Here is a 13572-nt window from a genome sequence, read left to right as displayed (position 1 = left end):
CATGAGTAGAGGTGGAAAAATTGTAAGCAGGATCCCTGTCAGGCCAAATAACAAAGATGCCTGGCATGTGTGTGGGTGGTGAGTGGTGTCATGGACGGGATGAGGACACGATCCGCAGGGAAAATGAAGATATGTGTGAGAGCGTGAGTGGTGACATCTCTTGAACTGGCAGTGAATGAGATCCCTGTGGATGTGTGATGGGCTTGTAAGTGTGTGAGTTGAAAGTGATAAAAAGCGTGACTTACCTTGGCAGAACAGAGGGGATCATTCATCCCCTTTTGGCACTGGGTGGCTGTCCTCTTTTGCAGGGTATTGGCACTGACCACCGCTGCCACTGCCTCCCATGCTGGATTTGTCATCATGCTTGCTGGTTTTTGCCCAGAGCAAGGGTAGTGGACTTTGTGGCAGGCCTGCACTGCATCCAGTAGCTGCTCAAGGGAGGCATCGCTAAATCTGGGGGTAGCATGTTTCCTCCCTTTACATTGAAAATAGGAGCAGGAGTAGGCCATTCGGCCCTTTGAGCCTGCTCAGCCGTTCATTATGATCATGGCTGATCATCCAACTCAGTAGCCTGCTCCTGCTTTCTCCCCATTTCCTTTGATCCGTTTTGCCCCAAGAGCTATATCTAACTCCTTCTTGAAAACATACAACATTTTGGCAGCCATCAGTTCCCAACAGCTTCCTAGCCCTTGAAGAGTGCTAGCTTTGTGCAGGGACGGCTGTTAAATATGGCGCCTGGTTTACTGATGGCCTTATGTGATAATGGGGCGGGTGAATCAGAGGCCGCCCTACCAGTGACCTAGCATGTTTCCCGGGAATGCATAATGAATGGGATGATATGGTGTGACAAGTCGCCATTGCACTACCGCACTTAGTACAAATCTGCCCGTTGTCTCCATTTAACTGGCTTTAGGAATGTAGAAGGTGATGCAAATATGTAGCCACCTTTGACTATGATCCCAAGTCACTGAAATGTGGCATTCATCTCTTTTTGAAAAGTCAGTTATGGGTTTCCTTCCAGTCAGTAAACAATAATTTTTGCTCTAACGCATGGTCCCACTACAATTGTTTGTGTGTGTTGCAGAATCTAAAGGTGGTGAGAGAATTATTCACAAAATGAAAGGAAAGGTAGCCCTATCCATTTGTGCTGAGCACTGAAACTAAAACAAATGAATCCAAAGTTCTGATTTTTGAGAGGATGACCTGAGGAGTAATTTACTGAGCATACGCTGGTGGCAGGAAATCTCACTGCTGCCAACACACATCAGGAAACAGAAAATTACAGGTGCCCAGTGTACAAAACTTCCATTCTTTATTTTAGAAATAATATACTGGTTTATGTCCATTTTCACGATGATTTTCATAGATGCCTATCATAGATTGGTGTTACTTCAGCAGCTGTTGGGCATCTGATCTCAGACAAGCCACCATTGAGTATTTGAGTCACTGATGGTCCAAGGGCACCATGCGAAACCATGGCTGAGTTGCATGACTGTCATTCCTGTGCTTTGACTTCAGTTCCCCGACTTTGGATTTCAATTCTAATATTCTCCAGATTCACCCTCAGAATTTGAGGACAATATTTTTAACCATTTGTTCATTTTTAATGTCAGTTACTCCTTGGAGTTATTCCACAAAACTTCAGTGGATGACTAACCCCTTGTCTGATTTCTAAAAATTAAATTAGAGAATTCTCCTGACAGCATGCGGTCCAAGCAGTCATGAAGCTCCACTTGAAGTTTGCTTTCTTGTAATATTTGATGTCTTCATTGAACTTCAGTTGTTTTATGTCCATATGATTGCATGAATTTTGCGTAGCTTTTCATTGGTTGTATAAAATCATGAAAGTGGACTTGCAGTCTAAATATTCAAGATGTTTTCTGGTGAAATTTTAAAGAACTAAAGTAAAAGTTGATTCCGAATCCCACTTTGTTGATTTAGGATCAGGAAAGAAATTATAATTAATCAGGGATTGCAGGTAATTGACATGATGCCTTTTAGAAAACTGAGTGATATGCAAATAGTTTTCCACCAAGTTTGGTATATGGAATTCATTACAGCAAGCTGACAATGAAATGTGAGATTAAAAAGCCATTTCTTGGGGATTGCAGCATTTTCAAGGTTATAATGTAACAGATTGGTGACATCAATAAGGGATTCATTTCCCACAATGGAAAGTGTAGAAAAAATGCTAATGTGTTTACTGGCAAAACGTCAACTGGAACTTTTCACTCTTATTATAGTTATTGATCATGAATGGCAATTTGACAAACAGGATGCACACAAAAAGCCATGGATCACATTTTGCAGCTGCTTTTTGCTAAGCAGAGATAATGATAATGTTTCAAGCCTCAAATGTAATTATTTTGAGCCCTGAAAAACAAATTTTGAGTTGGGGTGTGACCAACTGTTGGATTGCAATGACAAGAAGCCAGATCATGCAGCATTTATTAAAATTGACTGACAGGTAATGTGTTTTCATCTTGGGTACACCCAGCCTAGAATAAATAAATAGACTACCAAGGTGAGAAAGGAGGCAGATTGTGCATTATCTATTCCTCCATTAGGCAAGAAATAAAGAATCCTATAGACTGCCATCATTAAATCTGTATCATCCCATTAGTGTATTCTGAAAAAGTGGCATCTTAACGAATTTTGATTTACATCAGTATAGAGGGAAAAAACAGTAAACTAAACTCAAGGCACAAACCAGGGTATCTTTAGGATCTGGATGATATACTGAATATGTGTTCTCTTTGGACACTATTAGTAATAAAAATTCTGGAGTTTAACACTTCAAGAAATTTGAAGGCTGGAAATCAGACTGGAAATTTATAGTAACTATTCCATGATAAGGGGGTCTCATGAATTGTGTAAACATAAGAACATAAGAAATAGGAGCAGGAGTAGGCCATTCAGCCCCTCAGGCTTGTCCCGCCATTCAATCAGATCATGGCTGATCTGCCCCAGGCCTCAACTCCTCCTTCATGCCAGCTCCTCATAGCCCTCAGCTCCCTGATATTTCAAAAAATCTATCTACCTCCTCTTTAAATATTTTCAGTGATCTAGCCTCCACATCTCTCTAGGGTAGAGAATCCCAGAGATACACTATCCTCTGAGAGAAGAAATTCATTCGCATCTCAGTTTTGAATGAGTGTCCCCTTATTCTGTAACTATGTCCCCTAGTTTGAGATTCCCCCACTAGTGGAAACATCTTCTCAACATCTACCCTGTCAAGCCCCCTCAGAATCATATACTTTTCAATAAGATCACCCCTCATTCTTCTAAATTCTAATGAATAAAGGCCTAACCTGTTTAACCATTGTTAATAAGTCAATCACTTTACCCCTGGAATCAGCCCAGTGAATCTCTTTTGAACTGCCTTCAATGCCAGTATATTCTACCTTAAATACGGGGACCAAAACTGTACACAGTACTCCAGGTGTGGCCTCACCAGCACCCTGTACAGTTGTAACAAGACTTCCCTATCTTTAAACTCCAACCCCCTAGCAATACAGGTCAAAATTTCATTTGCCTTCTTAATTACTTGTTGCACCTGCACACTAACATTTTGTGTTTCATGCACAAGGACACCTAGATCCCACTGTGCTGCAGTTTTTTGGAGTGTCTCTCCACTTAAATAATAATCTGCCCTTTGATTCTTCCTACCAAAGTGCATGATCTCATACTTTCCTACATTAAACGCCATCTGACAAGTTTTTGTCCACCCACTCAACTTATCTATATCACGTTGCAGATTCCTTATGTCCTCATCACAACATGCCCTCTCACCTATTTTCATATCCTCAGCAAATTTGGATACATTACACTCTGCCCCTGCCTCCCAGTCAGTAATATAGATAGTAAATAATTAAGGCCCTAGGACTGATCCTTGTGGCACTCCACTAGTTACGCCCCTCTAACCTGAAAAAGACCCATTAATCCCGACTCTGTGTTCTGTGTGTTAACCAGTCCTCAATCCATGCTAATTCATTACCCCCAATACCATGAGCTCCTATCTTGCACCATAACCTTTTATGTGGCATCTTATCGAATACCTTCTGGAAATCCAAACATACTACACCTACCAGTTCCCCTTTATCAACTCCGCTTGTTGTATCCTCAAAGAACTCTAGCAAGTTTGTCAAACCTGATTTCCCTTCCACAAAACCATGTTGACTCTGTTTGATTGTGTTAAGCTTTTCCAAATGTCCTGCTATTTCTTCCTTAATAATGGACTCTAACATTTTACTTAGAACAGCTAACTGTCCCATAGTTGACTGCTTTCCTCCCTTCTTGAACAGGGGCGTCACGTTAGTGGTTTTACAAACCTCTGGGACCCTCCCAGAATCCAGTGAGTTCTGGAATATTTTGACCAATGCCTCCACTATCTCTGCAGCCACTTCCTTTAAAATCCTTGGATGCAGGCCATCAGGTCCTGGTTACTTGTCTGCCTTTGGTCTCATTAGTTTATCAAATAATTTGTCCCTCATGATAGAGACTGTTACAAGATCTTTTCTCCCATTAGCTCCTTGCTTATCTGATATGTTTGGGATGTTTATAGTGTCCTCCACCATGAAGACCAATGCAAAATATTGGTTTAAATTATCTGCAATTTCCCTGTTCCCCATTATTAATTCTGCAGTCACATCCTCCAAGGGTCTCACACTCATTTTAGCCACTCTCTTTTTCTATACCCATGGAAGCCCTTGTTGTTTGTTTTTATATTTCTTGCCAATTTACTTTCATAATCAATTTTGTCCCTCTTTATTAGCTTTTTAGTCTCCGCTGCTGGTTCCTAAAAAAATTCCCAATCCTCTGGCCTACTATAGTTTTTGCCACTCTGTATGGCTTAGTTTTTGTTTGGATACTCTCCTTGACTGCCTTTGTTAACCATGGGTGTTTCATCCTTCTCATCAAGCCCTTCTTTTTGACTAGGATAAATTTTTGCTGAGCGCTATGATATATCTACTTAAGTGTCTGCTACTGCTCATCCACTGACCTACCCCTTAGTCTATTTTCTCAGACTGCTTTAGATAACTCTTTCTTCATACCTCTGTAATTGCCCTTATTTAAGTTGAGGCCACTGGTTTGAGACTCAAGTTGCTCACCCTCAAACTGAATTTTAAATTCTACCATGTTGTGATTGCTACCCCCTGGAGAATCCTTAACTATGATGTATCTTAATAATCCCACCTCATTACATATTACTAGGCCTAAAATAGCCTGTTCCTGGGAGTTTTGTAACACATTGCTCTAATAGACAAACCCTGACACACTCTACAAATTTGTCTTCCATGTTACCATCTGCCAACCTGATTTGTCCAGTCAATAGGCAGATTAAATCACCCATGATGATTGTAGCACCCTTCTTACAGGCCTCCATTATTTCTTGATTTATACTTTGTCCTACAGTGAGGCAACTCTTCTGGGGCCTATAAACGACTCCCACCCATGACTTCTTCCCCTTGCTATTCCTTATTTCCACTCAAGTTGATTCCACATCATGATGTATTACATCTATATCGCTAGTCCCCACAGCACTGATACCTTCCTTTATTAAGAAAGCTACCCCACCACCTTTTCTTTTTTACCTATTTTTCCGGAATGTCGCATACCCTAGAATATTGTGTTCCCAGTCCTGGTCACCCTGCTACCATGTCTCTGTAATAGCTATCAAGTCATATTCACTTATTTCTATTTGTGCCATCAACTCCTCTATCTTGTTACAAATGCTTAATGCATACAGATAAAGAGCCTTAAGCTTTGACTTTTTACCATTATTACTCACTCTGGTTTTAATTTCTGCTGCACTCTTCTGCTTATAGTTTCTGCCCCTTCCTGTCACACTTTGATTATTGTTTGCCTCTTCACTCCCCTGCACCTCTGCTCTCTTGTTTCTTTTTGATTTTTTAAACTTCCATTTAATTGAACCCTCACTCCCCTGCACCTCTGCTCTCTTGTTTCTTTTTGATTTTTTAAACTTCCATTCAATTGAACCCTCACCCCCCCCACCACCCCCCCCAAATTAGTTTAAAGTCCTGTCTACAACCCTAATTATATGATTTGCCAGGACAGTGGTCCCAGCATGGTTCAAATGAAGCCCATCCCAATGGAACAGCTCTCCCCTTCCCAATACTCATGTCAGTACCCCATGAATCGCAACACATTTCTCCCACACCAATCTTTGAGCCACGCATTTACCTCTCTAATCTTAGTTACCCCATGCCAATTGGCTCAGGTTATAATCTGGAGACTATTACCTTTGTGGTTCTGCTTTTTAATTTAGCCCCGAACTGCTGGTAGTCCCTCAGCAGAACCTCTTTCCTAGTCCTACCAATGTCTTTGGTACTTATGTGGACCACGACAACTGGATCCTTCCTTTCCTGCTCCAAGTTCCTCTCCAGCCCAGGAGAGATGTCCTTAACCTTGACACCAGGTAGGCAACCTTCAGGACGCCCTGTCTTTGCTGCAGAGAACAGTATCTGTTCCCCTAACTATGTTATCCCCTATTACTACTACATTTCTCTTTTCTCATCCAACTTGAATGGCACTCTGTACCACGGTGCTGTGGTCAGTTCGCTCATCCTCCCTGCAGTCTGTGACCTCATCCACACAAGGAGCAAGAACATCATACCTCTATTGGACAAGGGCATTGGCTGAGGCTCCTCCAAAACTAAATTCTGGATCGCCATACCTGCCTCACTCGCAGTCACCCCTCCTGTCCCTGACCACGGTCCACATTTGATGTAATTAATCTAAGGGGTGTGACTGTCTCCTGAAACATGGTGTCCAGGTAACTCTCCCCTCCCTGATGTGTCGCAGTGTCCGCAGCTCGGACTCCAGCTTATCAACTCAGAACCACAGTTCCTCAAGCATCCAACACTTGCTGCAGATGTGGTCACCATGGATCACACCGGTGTCCACCTTTCTCACATACTACAGCTGCAACACATCACCTGCCCAGCCACCTCTATTCTATTTAATTAATTTGGATGTTAAATATTTTAAAAGTGAATTTCTTAGCTGTATCCTTCAGCTGTAGTAACATCTCCTGATTTAAACTTGGCCAATCAAAATACACACGGAAGAGATACCCACCAATCACCTACCTGTTTTCCTTTGAAGTCACAGACTGGCTCTGACAGGTAGAAACAGATTGAAGGGGCTCTCAGCTGCCGGTTTTTATCTCTTGCTGCCACTGCCCTTCTTGCACAGTTCTGTTCTCCATGTGCTTCTTAGTATTGCCGTATGTGGCAACATTTATGAGTCATTAAGATTTTGTTAACTATTGGTGTAAGGTCTATATTCCCCAGCTTACCATGGAGTGTTCTATTTATATGCAAAACATTTTAAGAACAGTTAGTAAAGTACATTAGCTTATCAGTGTGCTGTCTCACATAATTCTGAAATGCAGCTTTGTTCTGCAATTCATCAGCAGGTAAGTTCTGAACATTAGTTGTACCATCTGGGACGTGGCAAGCAAAGGCAAAGATCTTCCACCCGGGATAGAGAAAAAATTAGAAGGTGAATCACCTTGTATTTCCATAATTAGTAGAGGTCTGGCAAACTGCCCACCCGTCCATGTCATGCATGAGAAACAGAAGTGGGTAAAATTTACTTTCAAAATGTATTTAAATATTTAAATTTTACAATGTGTTTACAACAAGAACATGGAGCCATAGAAGGTGTTGTGATATACCCCAGTGAGCAGGTAATGTGAGATGCCTCTTGCCTATCTTCAGAACCGAGGACCTGTGTTAACCATCATTTTATGGCTGGGGAGACAGAGATGGGCACTAAAATTGATAGAAAACCTGGAATTCCATTAAAATTGGAACCTTTATTTTTCTTATCCACACTACTCTCAGTTTTCTGCTTCTCCCTAGACCTGAACAAAGGAGTGTTTAAAAAAACTGATAATGTTACTAACCTTTGATAATGAGCTTTTGTAGGAAGGTGTGGTTGTTCCTGTTTAGGGAAATAGGGGAAAATGACCAGATAGAAAGTGGTTGTAATTAATTGAACAATGGAGCAACTAAACTCTGGCTTAGGATTTACTCAGCAAGGGAGTCGCACCACCACTGGATGATGATGCTGTGTGAAACTGTCTGGCTATTGCTCTATAAAATTCTGAGGGATTTGGCTGGAATCTTTACAGTAACTGGCTCAGTCAGGTGACATGTTTGGTTCAGGTGCCATATTTGGTGACAGGCTTAGTCACATGGCATACTCACTCACTCTCACTTTTCCAGAATCACTTCATCCAATTCAGGGTGGCAGCAGGCAATGGGCGCTAGGCAGGGTACTCCGAGGACAGGATGCCAGTCCATCACAGGGCACACACACACACACACACACACACACTGGGGGACAATTTACCGTAGCCAATCCACCTAGCATTGCCTACCAGCATGTCTCTGCATGGTGGGAGGGAACCGGAGCACCCAGCGGAAACCCACGCAGACTCCACACAGAGACCTGAGGTCAGGATTGAACCCAGGTACATGACATACTGCAGTCTGCAAATGTTATTGCATTTATTTAATGGCTTGATAACTACGCATTGCTTTGTATGTCAATAACTATCATTAAAGGCTATAATTTTAAATGACTGATTTTAGTATGATGGTGTCAAATTGAAGCTTAAGGATGGCAATGCATGTTCTGTTACTGAAAAGCTAAGAATCTACTGTTAATACTCCTTTTGTAAATGCATCATCGAAGAACTTCATCTTCTGCTCTGGAGACCGTGTCATCTTCGTCAACTCCAGTAAGTACAGGATGCCGTGTTCCTGCCGGCTTGTGGCAATAAACCAAGAAAGTCCGGTTGCTGCAGGTACAGCCAATTTCATCATAACTGGTCCCGCTTCCTGTGAATTTATGGCTACCTGTAACTAGCTAGAAAGTATTGGCTGTCACAAGGAATATCCTAGCTGGGAATCACTCAACCTGGTGATAGCCTGCACTTCCAGCTCCAAGGATAGGGATGTTGCTGGGCAGTGAGAATTGACAATCAGGGAAGAATCTGATAGTTCAGACCATCAAAGAAGCACAGGCATAAATCAGATTATAGAAGTACTTCATCCCTGGGCCTGAGCAACACCATTCAGGAAACTGAAAATGCATTTTGATGGAAGCCTGGACAATGTTGGGGGTTAATAACCCTAGGATACAGCTAGGGTGCTGACTAATTCAACAAGAACTATCATGCAGAAATTTAGAAGGTAGGAGAGGAGAGCAAAATGGAGTGGAGCAGGAAGCAGATTAGTAAGAGGCTGGGAGAGGAATGTGGAGCAGGGTTATGGGGTGGCTTCCTAATATTAAAGGTGGCACTCTTAAAATTAAAATGATTAGTAACTACATACATTTTAGAAATTTCATTTAATTTTATATGTAATGTGTAGCTGTTATAGAATTATTGAATCTTGCAACACACAAGGAGGCCATTCAACCCATTGTGCCTGTGCCAGTACTTTGAAAGTGCTATCCAATTAATGCCACTCCCCTGCTCTTTCCTCACAGCCTTGCAAATATTTCATTTTCAAGAATAAATCCTAATTACCTCTGAAATTTGCTACTGAATTTACTTCCACCACCCTTTCAGGCAATGCAACCCAGGTCACTGCTTAAAAAAAAACTCCTGAACTCCTCCTTGATTCTTTTGCAATTAGTTCAAATCTGTGTTCTCTGGTTACTTATTCTCCTGTCAGTAGAAATAGTTTTTCCTTACTTGCTCTTTCAAAACCTCTCAAGATCTAGAACACCCCTTGAACACTTCTTAAATATACCTTATGATTCTGTTCTATGGTTAGGATAGGATATAGATAGGTTAAGTGGGCAAACATTTTAGCAGATGGGGTATAATGTGGGAAAATGTGAGGCTATCCACTTCGACAGGAATAGAAATGCAGAATATTATTTAAATGGAGATAGACTGCAGCAATCTGCGGTCCAAAGGGACCTGGGTGTCCTGCTACGTGAATCACAAGATGTTAGCACGACAGTAAAGCAAGTGATTGGAAAGGTAAATGGAGTGTTGGCCTTTATTACAAGGAGGATGAAGTATAAAAATAGGGAAGTCTTTCTATAGCTGTACAGGGCATTGGTGAGACCGCATCTAGAATATTTTGTGTGGTTTTGGTCTTCTCACATAAGGAGGAACATACTTTCATTTGATGTAATTCAGAGAAGGTTCACTAGGATAATTATTGGGATAAAGGGGTTGTCACCTGAGGGAAAGTTGAGTAGGTTGGACTTTAGAATGAGAGATGATCTTATCAAAACATATAAGATTCTGAGAGGACTTGACAGAGTGAATGCTTAGAGAATGTTTCCCCTTATGGGGGATTCTAGAACTAGGGAGCACAGTTTAAAAATAAGGGGTCTCCCATTTAAGGCAGGTATAAGGAATTTCTTCTCTGATGGTTGTTAAGCTTTGGAATTCGCTTCCTCAGGGAGCAGTGGGAGCTGGGTCATTCAAGGCTGAGTTAGGCAGACCTTTGATTGACAAGGGAGTCAAGGGTTATTGGGGGGGTGGGAGGAGAGAAGCAGGCAGAAAAGTAGAGGTTAAGGCCACAATCAGATCAACCATGATCTTACTGAATGGTAGAGCAGACTCGAGGGGCCGAGTGGCCTACTCCTGATCCTGTTTCTTATGATTTTATGAACCTTCTCTGCTCTGAGGAGAACAATCCCAGCTTCTCCAGTCTCACCAGATAATTGAGTTCCTACATCGCTGGTAACATCCTTGTAATTCTGCTCTTCACTCTCTCTAATCCTTGATAGCCTCCCTAAAGTGCGCCAGATGAGCCCTAACCAGTGATTTATAAAGATTCGACTTAATCTCCTTGCTTTTGTACTCTATTCCCAGGATCCCTGATGTTTTTTTAACAGCCTGATTGATCTGTCTTCCGGCTTCAAAGATTTATGTATGAGCTGGATTTTAAGCTTCCCCGCAGGTGGATTTGGCCACAAGCTGCCTTAAATTCTATAGGGTGCAGCAGAGGCATCAGGCAGCTCACCCAACTTTGGATCTATTGAAGCCCATAAGTAGCTAATCAATGTCCTATTTAGGCCTCATCCTGCCTGTGTCATTATTTTACACACAGCAGGGGGAAAGGCCATGCCATGTAGGAAGCCCAGCAGCTTTAGTTACACGGTCTGGTGTTGAGCAAGGTGGAGAACTTCCTTTGTAGATCCCCGGGGCCTATCAGAGGCACCCTCCCCACGTAATCTCTCCCTTTCCCCTTTAATCTTGCCCACCCACCCCCACCCCACTTGAGACTGCTGACCCCGGACTTAGCTGAGCTGTTTGGCATAGTGGGTCTGCCTGCAGTTCCAGTACTGGCCACCGGTCCAAACTGGTGCTTCTGGGACTACAGTTTGATTGGCTGGCAGCTCTAAGGTAGGGATTCTTCCCGAGATAGAGGCAGAAGTCTCGCCTTAAAGCAATTGACACTGCTCTCAGCATTAATTTGCTGTGGGGCAGCCAACATGATCGTGGGCAGGCACCCCACCAACTCCTTAGCTGGGTGGTCAAGGATTGCAGTGCAACATCAAATCCAGCCCGATGTGTAACATTATATGCACATTTCATGATTATGTTCATAAGAATTAACAGTGGGAGGGATCATTGCCATTGAGCTGACAAGGCATGAGGGAAGTTTGTGATATTAGTGGATGGGGTTATGTTGCAAGCAGGGGTTGTGATCATGGCTGTGGCTTTGGGGCAGAGGGAGCAAAAGAGATGAGAAGAACAATTCAGAGCTGGTGGCACATCCAAATTGATTAAACACATTGTCCAAGAGACCATACTTTCAACAACATAGCACATCCACAGAACTGCACAAAGTATTATCCTAGATTATATGTTGAACCCATAATGGGGCATGGACACACGGCCTTCTGACTCACAAGTAAGAGTGATGTTACTGAGCCACAATGACACAGTTGGCTGAATTTTAGCCCTGGCGTCCTGATCCTGATGTCAGGCTGAATTCTGGATCAGTAACCTGGAAGTGGCCTTGGCAGGACCCTAGAGGAGACTTTTCAGGAGGTGGCCATTTAAGAGGCCATATCTGGGAGTCCCGCCCAATTAAGGATGGTAGGCTGGTCAGCAGTTGGGAGGGCCAATGGGAGCGCCTGAGGCTCCAGGTGGTCAGCAGCTCCTCTGGGAGAGGTGGAAACTGCAACTGTAAGTGGGAAACCATGAGGGCAGTTCAAGATGGAGGTGCCCTCTGAAGATGTAAATTGTATGCATTATATTGTGGCCACAGCTGCCAGGCCATCATTTCGCAGGGGAAGCCCCTCCACAGGATTGCCTCCAGCCACGGCTGTAACCCTCACAGACAAGTGTGTTCATGCTGGGCTGTTTTGCAGGATTTACCTTTGGGCCCCACCAACCTGCTGCTGTGAGGCATTCACCAGTCTTTCTATGGGCTCCAAGCACGTGCAGAGGGTATTTCTACTAAAACAGCACAATTGTTCCTTTATCATATGGCCAATATTAAACATTTAACATGAATTAACAATTAAATTTAACAAGGATTAACAGATAGAGTCTTTCCGTGTACATATTAGCCATGGAAATTAGTCACTTTTAACTGTAGCCATTATTTAACAGAGCACAGTCTGCATGGCTAATGCAGCATGCCATGGAACATCTGATCTTCTATTGATTAAATTCTTCTCTTTTCCCTTTTACAGAGGGCATTTCTTAAAGCTAAGACTGAGGAAGAAATCTTTGCTCACCTGGACTTGGAGTACATTGAGCCGTGGGAAAGGAATGCATAAGATAAAGAAGTATTAATTGCATCTTCAAGAGAATTCACTCACCATAAATTTTGGCAGAGGAAAGGGGAATTTTCATGTAAAATTTGACAATTTTTAAAGCTCATTGATATGTAAAAATGCTAGTGCAACATTAATTTTCACTCTGAGAATGGGGTGTATGTAACAGCTGTCCAGCAATAGAAAAATGACTACCTAAACTGCAAATGAAAGTATTTTGGGGAAAGAGATCTTAATTTACTTAGATAAAAGCAAAATACTGCGGATGCTAGATATCTGAAATAAAAACAGAAAGTGCTGGAAAAGCTCAAAAGACCTGGCAGCACCTGTGGAGAGAAAAAGCAGAGTTAACGTTTTGAGTCTAATATGACTCTTCTTCAGAACTGAGCAGCGAGTCTGGGCCCTAAAAGATCTGTTATTTTAGAGAACTTAAGTTTTCATAAATGCACATTATTATTATTGATCTGCTGCTTCGCTTACACTTTTAATGCTAATACAAAAAAATCCCAATGTGTGAATTCCACTTCTCATCATGGATAGGAGATTGGCTGGCTGGCAGAAAGCAGAGAGTATGCATAAATGGGTCTTTTTCAGATTGGCATTATGTGACGAGTGGGCTCCCACAGACGGTCTGTGCTGGGGCCTTAACTTTTTACGATTTACATCAATGACTTAGATGAGAGGAGTGAAGACATGGGAGCTAACTTTGCAGATGACACAAAGATAGGTAGGAAAGTATGTTGTGAAGAGGACATGAGGAGGTTGCAGATGGGTATAGAT

General features: G+C 42.4%; 1 protein-coding gene across 1 annotated transcript in view; it reads left to right on the top strand.

Annotated features, from left to right (window-relative positions):
- Window positions 1-12827, top strand: part of dntt (deoxynucleotidyltransferase, terminal) — a 304739-nt gene extending 291912 nt beyond the window's left edge. The window contains exon 11 of the mRNA XM_041210212.1: window positions 12709-12827. Coding sequence (XP_041066146.1) covers window positions 12709-12795 — 87 coding nt within the window. The 3' untranslated portion in view covers window positions 12796-12827. The remainder of the gene's footprint in view (window positions 1-12708) is intronic.
- Window positions 12828-13572: the final 745 nt, after the last annotated feature.

Source organism: Carcharodon carcharias, chromosome 17 (genome assembly GCF_017639515.1).
Source record: "Carcharodon carcharias isolate sCarCar2 chromosome 17, sCarCar2.pri, whole genome shotgun sequence".
NCBI lineage: Eukaryota > Metazoa > Chordata > Chondrichthyes > Lamniformes > Lamnidae > Carcharodon > Carcharodon carcharias.
This window is presented reverse-complemented; position numbering and strand designations above follow the sequence as displayed.